The sequence below is a fragment of the Leptopilina heterotoma genome, unplaced genomic scaffold (assembly GCF_015476425.1).
Source record: "Leptopilina heterotoma isolate Lh14 unplaced genomic scaffold, ASM1547642v1 Lhet_224, whole genome shotgun sequence".
In the NCBI taxonomy this organism is placed as follows: domain Eukaryota; kingdom Metazoa; phylum Arthropoda; class Insecta; order Hymenoptera; family Figitidae; genus Leptopilina; species Leptopilina heterotoma.
Genome location: NW_025110942.1, coordinates 34,612 through 49,673, shown reverse-complemented (window position 1 = coordinate 49,673; position 15,062 = coordinate 34,612). Strand labels below are relative to the sequence as shown.

The 15,062-nt window shown below is 24.0% G+C and overlaps 1 protein-coding gene and 1 long non-coding RNA gene across 2 annotated transcripts; one reads left to right on the top strand and one right to left on the bottom strand.

The window, feature by feature from the left end:
• Positions 1 to 1,395: 1,395 nt before the first annotated feature.
• On the bottom strand, positions 1,396 to 3,878 carry LOC122502263 (UDP-glucosyltransferase 2-like). Its single transcript, XM_043612214.1, has 5 exons — positions 3,372 to 3,878; positions 2,853 to 3,275; positions 2,411 to 2,642; positions 2,105 to 2,330; positions 1,396 to 1,922 (listed from the first exon to the last, which is right to left on the bottom strand). The coding sequence occupies exons 1-5, from the start codon at positions 3,789 to 3,791 to the stop codon at positions 1,637 to 1,639; spliced, it is 1,587 nt and encodes a 528-aa protein (XP_043468149.1). The 5' UTR covers positions 3,792 to 3,878; the 3' UTR covers positions 1,396 to 1,636.
• Positions 3,879 to 9,670: 5,792 nt separating this feature from the next.
• Positions 9,671 to 10,329, top strand: LOC122502273. The gene is made up of 2 exons (XR_006301625.1): positions 9,671 to 10,065; positions 10,218 to 10,329. It is a non-coding gene; the product is annotated as an uncharacterized LOC122502273 (long non-coding RNA).
• Positions 10,330 to 15,062: the final 4,733 nt, after the last annotated feature.

Here is a 15,062-nt window from a genome sequence, read left to right as displayed (position 1 = left end):
ATTTGGAAAAAAGTAAAATAATTTTGAGGTTAAATTGATAATTGTTAGCTCTGTAAAAAAGTTATGTTTAATTAATTTATTAATAATTTTTCAACTCTTATTAAATAGTTTCTACAATGGTCTGTTTTTTAAAATTCGATTTTGTTTTAACTTACATATTTGTATGTATATATTAAAAAAATATAAATATTTCATGTTTAAAATTTCCCATAAATAACACAACTAATTTTCTTTTTGTAAAATGGATCAGAATAATTGTAGACACATTATCAATTTAACTTCAAAATTATTTTACTTTTTTTCCAAATAAATTTAACTTATTACCTCACAAGATTTCTTTTTTTCAATTTGTGAAAAAGAAATGTTTAAAAAAATTAATTTTAATTAATGTTTCAGGAAAGAAAACATAACCTCCTTTTCACACAGTCGTTTAATTTTAACGAATTTCAGCTAGCCTAAGGGGTAGGCTCGCTCGCAATTAATTCTATTCTAGGGAATTTCAGCTAGCCTAAGGGGGTCCCTCGCACGCAATTCTTGTATTTGTACCTTACTTTATGCACACATACGGGATTCGGTTACAGTGGCGTATAGGCGCTTCCGTAAAAGCTAGGTCATCTAAAACAGGTTAAAGGTGCGTTTATACCCCAGTTAAAAAGAACAGGGTTGCGTAGATGTGACCTCAGTATTCTCGCCATGGAACAGTCAGTGCAAATTTCACAACCCTGCTTAATTGTTCTATTACCTAAGTTGTAAAGTCGGCCTTAACAGTTATAAATTCCCACTGGGGATTCCCATACTAAACAGGCCGAAATTTAACAATATATGAACCAAGTCGATTGGATTTTTATTTTTTAGTGACCTTTTTATATATTGATATATCAAAAACTTTTAATATAATTTCAATATATTGAAAATTATTTGTTTATTTCAAAAAGTGATGAAATTATAAATAATTTATTTTATGAAACTCATCTCATAAATTTTTTCTATCTCTATTGATAAAATATTTTTTACAAAAATTTCAGCAATTTAGTAATCATAAAAAACTTTTATGATAAATAATCGATTATTCATGCTAAGTTGCATTTTTCATTATTCAAACAATTTACATATCTATATATGCATATATTTACAAAGTTTATTTCAAACACAAAGTTGCACTGATAATGAAAGCCGCACGCAAATAGCAAGATTTCATTTTTTTTCAAATTTTAATCATAGCAAATAGTTTTATAATCATCTTGTACATACGAAATAAATCATTTTTCAAATTTTATAAAAATTATTTCTAATGCTAATAAGGATCTAATCCCAGTAATAACTGATTAAAAACATCTTTATATATTTTTATTAGAAAATTTTTTTTTTATTACTGTTGATATTCTATACTAATAAGTATAATTTTTTGCATTAAATAAAAAATTTTGAGATTTCGATAAAAAAAGTCCATTTTTTAGATGTACGACATTATTTTATGGAATGTTGAATAATTTATTATTTTTAACTAGTATCGTAATCATAATGGTTTCGTTGTGAATAAAATTTATAATTAAATTTCTAAATCTAAAATTATTCTATATATACAAATTAAATTTTAACTTGTTAAATGTTTAAAAAAAATCTATTTACATGGATATCAATCCCTTTTCTTGTGATTTTGAGGATTGGAATTGAAAATACTACAAATTAGGCAAGTAAACTTTGTAAAAATGAAAAAAGTTGTGTAGCTTATTAAAAGAAGGGAAATAAAGAAAAATGCATAGACATCGACGAGTTCCGCTTGCCACCAAGGCATATCCATTGCTGGCGATCGTAATGAATTTGCCCCATTTCTTATAATGTACTCTACCCAAAATACAGTCGTGTCTTTCGCGCTCATTGGACGATCTCGGAACAATTGAGCTTCACGCCTCGCAGCTTCCCTGTAATTAATTATTTTACAATCAAATTTTATTTTATTTTATAAAATATATTTTTTTCTATGGACTAGAAATTAAATGTCATTAAGATTTTATTTATGATCATAATAACTATATTAATATTTTATTCTTAAATATGTAAATCTTATTTTGTTATAAATTTTCCGAATTCAAATAATACGTACCGATACTTTGGATCATAAATAACTGCGTGCAATGCTTTATCCAACGATTTTTGGGAAATTTCTTTGTAACTCATTGTGTAGACAACATTTTTGTCAGCTAAAAGTCGAATGTTCAATGGCTGATCACCGAATAATGGAAAACCAATCATTGGTACACCAAAGTACAAGGCTTCTTGAACACTGTTTAAGCCGCCATGAGTCATGAATAATTTGGTATTTTTGTGCCCTAAAGGATCAAAATTCAAATAGATAAAATTTAATTTCTCATTTTTGTAATTTAAAAAAGCACCTGCGATATTGTCTTACGTAAAACTGGAATCTGAGGAATCCAGGACATTGTCAGGACATTCTTCGGCAGACCCGGAGGAAGTTTATCCTTATTTACAACTTTCATCAGGACACGAATTGGCGCTAATTTCGCAAAAGAAGCGTAGATCCCTAATAGAACCTCTTTTGAAAAGTCTTCGATAATAACCATTGAGCCCAGAGTGAAGAAAACTACACCGTCCATACTTTCGTCCAACCATATCTTCAATTCCTATTCACGAAAAAATTTATTTAAACTTTAGGTAAACTTTAGGTAAACTTTAGTTAGACTTTAGTTAGACTTTAGTTAAACTTTAGTTAGACTTTAGTTAAACTTTTGTTCAACTGTAGGTCAACTTTAGTTCAATTTTCATTAAACTTTACTTAAACTTTAGTTAAACTTTAATTTAGTTAGGTTGTAAAAAAATTCCAAGAAACTCACAGGTGTTAATTTTGCATCACTGAGTTCAATCTGAAGTCCTGCAATTTGAACCACAGCTGGTGCCAATGGTCTTATGCCAAAAAAACTCTGATAGGCATTAACTAAAATCAAAGATGTCTTTTTTTCAATTTCCCTAATATTTGGCATGTCGGGACTTAAATATTTCCTCATCACTTCGGTTTGATTTTTTTCCGTGTACTTAAAGAACTGATAATTATTGTAGTGAGCCCAAAAATGATTTTTCACACGATCCCAGAAATTTGTAATTCGTTCAGCTTTCATCTCCATATTCACTGCATAAGCACTTGACATTGGGTTGCCAAGTATTTCATCAAACCACAACATTTGTATTAGACCAGATACAGCGACAACTGGAACTTTCAACAAGTGTCCGAAACCAAAATAACAATTAGTCGCCAATGCCTATAAAAAATATTAAATTAAAAATATAAAAATTAAATTATAAAATTATAAAACCACATAGTTTTCTAAACGACTGAAAAATTAGTATTTCCAAACCTCTGTTATAACCAAATCATAAGGAGGATCCTTTGGTGGATTTTTGATAATCTTTTGCATCTTCTCATTAGCCATTAGATCACAATAATTATTTCCAAAATCACGTATCATTGTAGGAATGAGATCAATATTCTGAAAAATATCCACCATTTCCATTGTCCAGGAATTTACGAATTTTGGCATTGTACCATCCAAATTGAGAATTGTTGAATAATTTTTCGGTGGATTCTTTAATTCGAAATGTGAAATAACATCAACTTTGTGACCCTTTAATGCTAGGGCTTTGGCAACACTTTCTAACATGTTATTATGACTTTTTGAATTAAAAGGAGAAATTACTAATATTCGATATGCTTCACAATTGAAATAAATTAAGCACATAAAGAATGTGTAGAGATATAAATTATTGAGTGAAACCATTTTCAATATTGATACGCTTTATGCAATAAACTAACTATGCAACTATACTTTTGAACTGAACTTATAACGAACTTACTCATCTTATTTAATTCAATCTCTATATAATATGCAATCATTATCTTATCAAGATAGCAAATAATTCATGCAGTTTTCCCAGTCATTTAATAATCATAAATTTTTTACTTATGTCACGTCATCGTGATTAATTAAAATATAATTTGGATGTAGTTCTTAATAAGGTTTTTTCTTCCTCCTCGTTAACGATATTTTCATGAAAATTAAAACATGTATTTTTGTCCTCTTAATAATGCGAAAATGATGTTGGTCATGATTAAATAAATTGTGAAATTCTAACTTAATAGCCATCGCACTCATCTATTTGGGTACCTTTTTTAGATTTCAGCCACTAAAAGCTAATATTTCTGTTATTTTTAGAATTTCCACTATTTTAAATTCACTAATAGAAATCAAAAAACAATTCTCAAAAATTATAATCAAATTCTTTAAAACGATTCAATTATTTTCCGAAAATATTCCAAATTCAATTATTTTCAAAAAATATTCGAAATTTAATTATTTTCAAAAAATATTCGAAATTCAATTACTTTTAATATCTAGTATTTTCATAAAATTTTGCAAAAGAATTCAACTAGAAAAAAAATTGATAAAATAATTCAAAATTCAATTATTTTCATAAATAATAAAATTTCCACATGAGTTGAATTAATTCAGAATAAGCATTTTAAAAAAATTCGAAAAAATCAATTATTATTTAACAAAATTTTTATACAATTCTTCACAATAATTCAATTACTTTCACTATAATAATAACATTTTTCATAGAAATTCAATTTTAAAAAAAAATTTTTTTTAATCAAATTCTCAGGAAGAATTCAATTATTTTCATAAATAATAAACCTCATGAAAGAATATCAATTATTTTTAATACTATTTTAAATTAATTAATCGAAAAATTCAATTATTTTCACAAATAAAGTTTTCCAGAAGAATTCAATTATTTTAAAATAAAATTTTCATAATATTTATTATCTTTCGAAAAAATTAACAATTTAAAACAATGTTTATAAAATTCTTAGCAACTATACAATTATTTTCATAAATAATAAAAATCATCGCGGGAATTCAATTATTTTCAAATATTTTAATAAAATTGTTCGTAAGAAATCAATTTTTTTTAAATACAAATTTAATTAAATTTTTTTTTGAAATAATTCAATTATTTTTTTAGATTTTTAGTATCTATCTCTTTTGTATATATATATATATTGAAACTTATTGAACTTGAAGAAAATTCAAGAATGATAGCGGGAGTATTAAAAAAGTGAGATAGACAGCAAAAGTTTTCCGTACTAAAAAATTTTATGACACTAAAGTTACCAACGTTGATGATTGAACGAAAAAATTTTTAAAAAAAATTTTTTTCTGGAAAAATTTAGGATACAAATTTTTTTTAATAAAGTTTTTTTATTTTTAACACAATAGTAAACCCTCCAAACCTTAAAATAAAAAAACCGGACAAGTGCGAGTAGAACTCGTACTAAAACCTAGGGTTCCGTACCCTCCATAAAAACTTCTAATTTTCTTTCTTATAAAAATAAATATATATCAATTCCAATTCAATTTGAAGTTACTCTGTTTTAAAAATATAAACAAAATCATATTTAATGATTGTATTAATAAAAGAACAAATTTAATTTTTAAATATTTTTTTAAAAGATTATTTTTAAAAAATAGTGAATTAATAATGATTACTAAATATAAAACTAAATCAAATAAATTTTCTGTTATTGAAATTAAATAAATAAATAATATAAATAAATATAATATAAATAATAAAATAAATTATAATTTAATTTTATAAATTTGATTTTAAAAAGCATTAATACATTTCAACAGGAAATATTACTTTTTATGAAAATTTTAATTGAATAAATATTAATTTAATTTTCAATAAAAAGAAATTTGTACATATTGACAGAAATAATAATAATAAAAAGTTTATGTAAAGATAATTTTGAATAATTTAGAATAAAGATTTATTTTAAAGAAACAATAAATTCCAACACAAAATAATATTTTTGGTTAAATTTTGATTAAATAAATGTTTTTTTAATTTTCAATAAAAAAATTTATATTTACAGAAATAATAATAAAAATTTTTTATTAAAGATATTTTTTAATAAAAATTTAATTAAAAAAAAAAAATAAATTTCAACAGGAAATATTACTTTTTGTAAAAATTTTAATTGAATAAATATTTTATTAATTTTCAATAAAAAGAAATTTGTATTGACAGAAATAATAATAAAAAGTTTATGTAAAGATAATTTATAATAATTTAGAATAAAATTTTTTTTTAATGAAACAATAAATTCCAACACAAAATAATATTTTTGGTTAAATTTTGATTAAATAATTTTTTTTTTAATTTTCAATAAAAAAAATTTATATTGCCAGAAATAATAATAAAAAGTTTATAGTAAAGATATTTTTGAATGAAAATTTGATTTTAAAAAACATTAATAGATTTCAACAGAAAATATTACTTTTTGTAAAAATTTTAATTAAATAAATATTTTTTCAATTTTCAATAAAAAGAAATTTATATTGACAGAAATAATAATTAAAAGTTTATGTAAAGATAATTTAGAATAAAAAATTTTTTAAAGAAAAAATAAATTCCAACACATACCCAAGTAGCACGTAATATTGGGAACATTCCAGCAATATGCCACAACATTGAGGCAATATTGGTAATGTTAAGGCAATGTTCCCAATATCGCTGTAATATTACGTGCTACTGGGGTAATAATATTTTTGGTTAAATTTTGATTAAATAAATGTTTTTATAATTTTTAATAAAAAAAAATTTATATTGCCAGAAATAATAATAAAAAGTTTATAGTAAAGATAATTTTTAATAAAAAATTGTTTTAAAAAACATTAATACATTTCAACAGTAAAATAATATAATTTAGTAAAACATGTTTCAAGCAATTGATTAAAATGTAATATTACATACTATTAAGCGTATCTTCTTTCCAAAGTTTTATCACAAACTTTTTTAATATAGTTTTATTCTATATTATTTTATTTTCTTGAAGAGATGTTTATTAATTTGCGATTGTTGATTATCAAGAATGTATCAATTATTGATTATATGAAATCAATGGTTATATGACACTTTTTCAAATATTTTTCTTAGTTCAACTTGAAGTTGGCGTAAAAAAATTGAAATCTCGAAAATACAATTTTTTCATAACAATATTTTTTATGAAATTTACACGTAAAAATAAATATAAATGCCCAATGCCAATATCCACTCAATTAAAAATTTATGAGAATTAGCATAGGTATAATTATTAGGAACAAATTATAAAAAAAAGAATATATGTTTTCGCAAAAATCACAATAAAGATTAATTCTAATATTTCTTATTTTTTCTAAAATCTACATGTGAAAACACATAAGTGTACCAATTTTCATCTCTCTATGTAAAAAAAGGTGAGCGCTAGGGTAAAATACACGCTTATTTGAAAATTATTTTTAAAAATTTGAGTTTTTCGCTAAAAAAAATTTGAAAATCAAATCCGATCATGTTTGCTATATTTTTCCTAAAATATGCAAATGAAAATATATAAAATAAAAAAAAATGCAGTCCAATAGGCAAAGAATTGTGAAAACCAAAGGGGGAGTACACACTTTTTTTTCTAAAACGAAAAAAAATTTTAGTTTTTCGAAAAAAAAATATGAAGATGAACTCCAACAATTTTCTCTGTATGTTTGTTGAAATCTACACGAAAAAATAAATAAAAATGTATAACGCCAGTCCACTAGACTAAGAATTGAGAGAACTAGCATAGGTATAATTATTATCAAAAATTGAAAAAAAAAATTTAGGTTTTCGCTCAAAACGCAATGAAGATCAATTCTAATCATTTCCACTATATTTTACCTGTAATCTACACGTGAAAATACAAAAGTGTACCAATTTTCAGCTCTTTAGGTAAAAAACTGTGAGTGCTAGGGTGAAATAAACGCTTTTTTGACGAAATTTTTAAAAACTTTAAGTTTTTCGATGAAAAAAATATGAAGATCAAATCCAATCAGGTTCGCTATATTTTTCCTGAAATCTACTGACGAAAATACATAAAATAAGCAAAACTGCAGTCCAATAGGCCAAGAATTGTGAAAACCAAGGGGAGGGTACACACTTTTTTTTCTAAAACGAAAAAAAATTTTAGTTTTTCGCAAAAAAAAATATGAAGATGAATTCCAATAATTTTTTCTGTATGTTTTTTGAAATCTACACGAAAAAATAAATAAAAATGTATAGCGACAGTCCACTAGATTAAGAATTGAGAGAACCAGCAAGGGTTAAAGAATTTTCGAGCTTGCAAAAAGAGATTTTAGTTTTTCGATGAAAACATCATGAAGATCAATTCTAATCACTTCCGCTATATTTTTCCTGTAATCTACGCGTGAAAATACATACGTGTACCAATTTTTAGCTCTCTAGGTGTAAAACTGTGAGTTCTAGGGGGGGGGGGGTACATGGTCATTTTTGTAACCGTTCCAATAGGGTTCCAACCGGGTACGGAACCCTAAAAAGAAGGGGAAACAGTAGTACATATTTTTTTCACGGATTTTTCAAAAAACCCGAATTTCGAGTAAATTGATAATAATCTTTGTCTTGGAAGTAATTTTTTTCTTTGGATTATTATTTGGACAATTATTTATTTTAATGTCAGAAGCCAATTTAAAAAAAATTTCAAGAGGATGCAAGCCGGGGAAAGCAGTAATTTTTTTTTTTTTTAAATGCCTTTTGAGTGACATTATAAAATAAATAATTATCAAAAGAAAAAATTGCTTCCGAGGCGAGGAAAGAATAATTTACTTGAAATTTATCGATTTTTGGAAAATTCGTTAAAAAAAATAAGAAATACTGTTTTTTTTATTTTTTTTTTTATTTTAGAGTTTGCAGGGTTTACTTAGGTTAGAAATATAAACAAATTTTATAGAGAAGAATATTTGACATTGCAAAATATTTTAAAATGCCGTAAAAGTCATTTTTTTTGTGTAAAAAGAACGATAATTTTAAAAATTATCGTCAAAATTTCTATTATCTTTATAAATAATAAAATTCTTCTTCAAAAATCCAATATTTTCGAAAATTTCAATAAAACTCTTGTCAAAATTTCAATTATTTATCAAAAAAGTTATTTTCTTAATTCAGTGATTTTCAATATCTACTTAATAAAATTTTCGAAAAGAATTCAATTATGTAAAAGAAAATTATAAAATTCTACGCAAAACATTTAATTATTTTTATAAATAATAAAAGTTTAACAGGAATTCAATTATTTTCGTAAATAATAAATCTCATTGCAAAATTTTAATTATTTTTAATCAAATTTTAATCAAATTCCTCGAAAACTGTAATTTTTCGTAAAATTTTTTTTTTAAATTCGTCGAAATATTTCAATTATTAAATTATTTTTTAATTAATTAAAATAAGTTTGTAAGAAATTATGTATAGACATAATGCAAATTTAAAAAGTTTGTTTTAGGTGACCAAGTTCAGAAATTTTTACTCAGTTATCACCTTATATTGTAAAATAAGGCTTCACTGCAAAAATTTCTATTTTGACATTAGTTGTAAAATTGTAAAAAAATATTTTATATATATAAATAAAAAAAATTTTTGACATTTTTTAATTAAAATTTTAATATATTGTTTAATCTCAATGAACTGAAAAATTTATTTTCCCTGCCTTGTATTTATTTAAATATTTTTATACTTTTTTCATGAAAATAACCGATAATTTTAATAGAATATGAATGTGTGGATTGTTGAAGAGTACACATATGAAAGGTGTTTATAAAATTATACAAAACTTTTTTGTACTAAATAATTATAAAAACTATTAAATAAAAAATGTTTCTAATGCAAATATTTTATAAATATTTTTTTAAAAAATTTCATTTTCTGTAGCACGAACTATAAATAAAATGTGTCCTTCAACAACCTCTACTAAATGTACATATATGCACCTGTATCATTTCAATTGGATAACAGAACATAAAATGTATTATCGTAGAAATATTTGACGTTGTGAAATATTTTCAAATGCCACGTATTCTACTTTACAGACTATAAATACCACTGAGAAAAATAAAAATTTTTGTGCAAAAGAAATACCTGCCTACTTATTGTTCCTCTTCATCAAAGGAGTCGAATAAACTTTATCAAGTAAGTATATTTACTACCAAAGAGTAAAACAATAATTATTTAAGATTTAACTCCCATAGCGGCGATAATTTCCTGAAAATTTATTAAATATTTATTTGTAGGTACTTATATTGTTTAATTTCAATCTCAAATAATAATTTTTATTTTTAAAGGGCTTAATACGTCATATACGGCAAAAGTTCGAACCATAATCCTCTTTTTCCGGAAAAATCATGATCAGAATAGCAATCATTTGTGTATTGATTTCACTGGTGAACAGCGAAGAAAATACCCAGATAACAATCGTGCGTCGCATTTAAACGCATGTTTCTTGCACTAACTGCGACTTACCAGATGAGTCGGTTCATATACGCATCTTACTATCGTCTGTGACGCTGGTAATAATGCGAGTGTTGTGAACTGCATTTCGTAAGCGCCTGTGATACAAAATGATAAGCATGTTCCGTTCACAAGTGCGACTTGCTAGAAGAGTCAATCCATACGCATTTTACCATCCACAGTGCGAATGCTGTGAATGCGTGTGCAGTGAACTGCACTTAATACGCACGCAATTAATGATGCGCAACCACCCGTATCGGCAATCACACATTTTATAATGGCGACAGCATTGTTTGTGGTGTGTTATCAAAATAAGTTTTTATTGTGATTTCATTTTTTATTGTTTTTTATTGCGATATTATTGTGAGGAATTATTGTGGATTTAATTTTTAGTACTGCAGCAAAATAAGAAAGTTAAATTTAATTTGTTTAAAGTACATATATATTTTTGTTGTATTAGATATAACCTCAAAAAAAGAATTTGGAAGTTTTTAACAATTTCAATTCCAAAATTGTACTGAAATATTAAATTAAAATCGTTTTTATAAATAACATTTTAATTTAAAAAAAATTACTAATGTCAATAATCTTTTCTTTTTATTTAATTCAAATAAGGCTGAAGTATAAATATAATTTATTCGCATTATACCGTCACGCATGTGCCCATCACAATATGCGACAGTTATGGATCGCATATGATGACGCATCTGAGTGGTCCAGTGAACGCGCATAGTGCGGATAAATCGGCACGCGTGCAGATGATATTAGTAGCACACAACGCGCATTTTGTTATCTGGGTAGTTGCAGTGAAAATAGTTTCAATTTAGAAAAATTGAAACAAGCCTTTTCTGAATCAATGGAATATATGGAAAAAAATGATAAAGATAAAGATGTGGTAATTTTCACAGAAGAAGGATATGGAGATACACAAAGTAATATAATTCAATTTCTGGAAGGCAATCAATCCACAGAAGAGAGATTTGAGGATCTCAGTCGTTCCAGTAATTTAATTGGAATTAAAATTCCCACAAAATGGACTTTGAGACGACACTTGAATTTACCAATTTGGGATTTCCCCAAATTGGTGAATATTCAAGATCCAGTACAAGACATCACTATTGCATTTTATCTCTATCAATTGCTGCAAAATGCTAAATCTCTAAAAATTCTTGTATTTAGCTATGGTTTGCATATCGTTCAGGGCAGCATTGCTCAATTTTCACAAAATTTTAATGTTATTGAAAGAATTTTTGGAAACAAGTTCAAGGACCTTTTTCCAAGCATAGGATATCTTTTTAAGGATTTACCAAGAAAGATTGTAGATCAAGAGTTTTCGATTACACAATATTCGGACGAAATAAAGAAGGAACTTGAATCATTTACAAATAGAAGGGACCTAACATCATCTAATATAAAAGATTATTTAAAATATTTAATAAATAATTTTTATTCACAAACTTGCTTCTCTACGGATAAATATATTCCTGGTCCTGTCGAAAATTATTTTTATAGATTTATTAGATCTAACGTTAGCATACAGGAAAACCAACTTCTTGAATTACCACTAAATATTTTAAATTCCTCAAAACTTTGCTTATCTAACGTCAATGATAAGTTGTTTTCAACGCAAAAAATTAATCAGTTATTAAATATTATTAAAGTGAAGAATCGGCGAAATATAAATCTTTTAACAATTTCGGCCAGAAATACAGACAACAAAGATGAATTAAACGCTCTTTTAATGAAATCAAATCAAATTCAAAATGCGTTTACAAATTTAAACTCTAAAGCTAATGAGATTGTATTATACAAAAGAATAGAATTTTTCGAATCTTTCTTTGATATCTTCGAAAATGAAAATGACAGGCATGATTTGTTAAGAGCAGTTAAAGTAATGAATTTTCTTGATAAAGTATTGGGCACAAATGAAAGTAAAGATATAGATCTTCAATTTCAAGATATTGTTGGCAGCCTCATTCTCGACGTAAATATTCCGAGTTTCATTATTACCGAAAAATTGAAAACAATGTCTAAAAAGTAAATGTGACTTCCAACACTCAGAGAACATTTGACTCAGAATCAACGATAGACTTTTTATTTGTTTCAAATAAATTTCATATTAGGTTTAAAAAAAATTTTATGTTTTATTTATGTCGAATCAAATTTTTATTTAAAACAAATAAAAAGTCTAGTTGGCTCCGAGACAAATAATAAAAGTTTACTTAATTAAAAAAAAAATATTTCGTCTCTGGGTGAACAAAGATATGTTCATATATATGCAGAGTTTAAAACATAGAATAATTTTTATCAATAGTGTTTACCATCGAGCGATTTTCGATTTATTTTCAAATTTTAGTTTTATCTCAGTTTCTTTTAGGAGACGATTGTACTTAGAAAGGGTTTTTTTTTGCATTTTTCCCCTTTCTCTATAAAATAATTGTTTCTATAGGTAAATGCGAGTACTGATTATATTGTAAAAAGGCTTCACTGCAAAAATTTCGATTTTCCCATATTTATTGTAAAATTTATTGTAATAAAGTTTTTATATAAATAAAAAAATTTTTTGACAATATTGGTTCTTTTATTTTAACTTTTAATATATTGTCAAAGTGTGGTAAAAAAAATTGTTTAAAATTTACCTGCAAATAAAAAATTTTTTTTATTGACAATTGCATGACAATGAAGAAATTGTTATTTTTTATTATTTGGATATTATGAAAGTAGAAAACATTATCATTAACCAATTTTTTATCTTTAATAGAAATTAAAATAAAATTCTTTTTGTAATGTCTTTATATGCCGTAGGATAGGCAAATTTTAATAAAATTCTTAGCAAAATTTTAATTAGGTATTTTTAATATTTTTTTTTTAAATTCTCTTTAAAAATATCAATTATTTTTATAAATAATAAAATTCTTCACCAAAATTCAATTATTCTAAAAAATTTTAATAAAATTCTTGTCAAAATTTCAATTATCTTGATAAATAATAAAATTCATCCAAGAAATTCAATAATTTTCAAAAATTTTTTTTTTAAATTCTCGTCAAAATTTGAATTATCTTTATAAATATCAATATTCTTCTGCAAAATTCAATTTAATTTTATAAATTTTTTTAAAAAAACTGTTGAAAATTTCAACTTTTTTTATAAATAATAAAATTCTTCTCTGAAATTCAATTATTTGCAAAAATTTTAATAAAATTCTTGACAAAAATTCAATTATCTTCATAAAAAATAAAATTCATTCTGGAAATTTAATTATTTTCAAAAGTTCTGATAAAATTCTCTGCAAAATTCAATTATCTTCATAATAGTAAGAAAATCCTTCGCAGAAATTCAATTATTTTCAAAATTTGTTTTTTCTAATTCTCCTCAAAATTTCAATTATCTTTATAAATAATAGGATTCTTCTTTAAAATTTAATTATTTGCAAAAATTTTAATAAAATTCTTGTCAAAATTTCAATTATCTTTATAAATAATAAAATCCATTCTAGAAATTCAATTATTAGCAAAAATTTTAATAAAATTCTCTGCAAAATTTCAATTATTTTTATAAATAATAAAATTCATCCTGAAAATTTAATTATTATCAAAAGTTCTGATAAAATTCTCTGCAAAATTCAATTATCTTCAATAGTACGAAAATCCTTCGCGCAGAAATTCAATTATTTTCAAATTTTTTTTTTTTAATTCTCCTCAAAATTTCAATTATCTTTATAAATAATAAAATTCATCCTGGAAAATTAATTATTTTCAAAAGTTCTGATAAAATTCTTTGCAAAATTAAGAAAATTCATCCTAAAAATTCAATTATTTTCAAAAGCAATAAAATTCTCTGCAAAATTCAATTATCTACAAAATTAAGAAAATTTATCCTAAAAATTCAATTATTTTCCAAAGCAATAAAATTCTTCGCAGAAATTCAATTATTTTCAAAACTTTTTTTTTAATTCTCCTCAAAATTTCAATTATCTTTATAAATATCAATATTCTTCTGCAAGATTCAATTTACTTTAAAAATTTTTTTTTTTTAAATTGTTCAAAATTTCAATTATCTTTATAAATAATAAAATGCTTCTTTGATATTCAATTATTTGCAAAAATTTTAATAAAATTCTTGTGAAAATTTCAATTATCTTTTTAAATAATAAAATTCTTCTCTGAAATTCAATTATTTGCAAAAATTTAAATAAAATTGTATACGCAATACGCAAGCATTTAATTATTTTCATAAATAATGAAAATTTCACAAAAATTTAATTACTTATTAATTTTTTTTTAAATTCTTCGCAATAATTTGATTATTTTCATAAAAAATAATTTAAAAAAAAATTTTTTTTTTTATAAAGTCTTATAATATAAAATAATTATTTTATTACTCAGTTATCTTTAATTGTTATAAAACATAAAGACATCGATTGCTCCGAGTCGAAGACTCGGAGTGATCAATGTCTTCATGTTTTATAACAATTTTTTATAAGTTGTTTAATTTCAAAAAGATTTAAATTTGAATCTTTTGAAGAATTTCAATTCCTATGGGAAAATAATAATTAAATATTTATTTAAAAAACCAGTTATTGATGTTTTCGAAAACTTTCAAAGAAATTCGCATTTTTTCACAAAAAAAGTTGAAAAAAGTCACATTTCCTTAGAAAAGTGGAAAAAAGTCGAAAAAG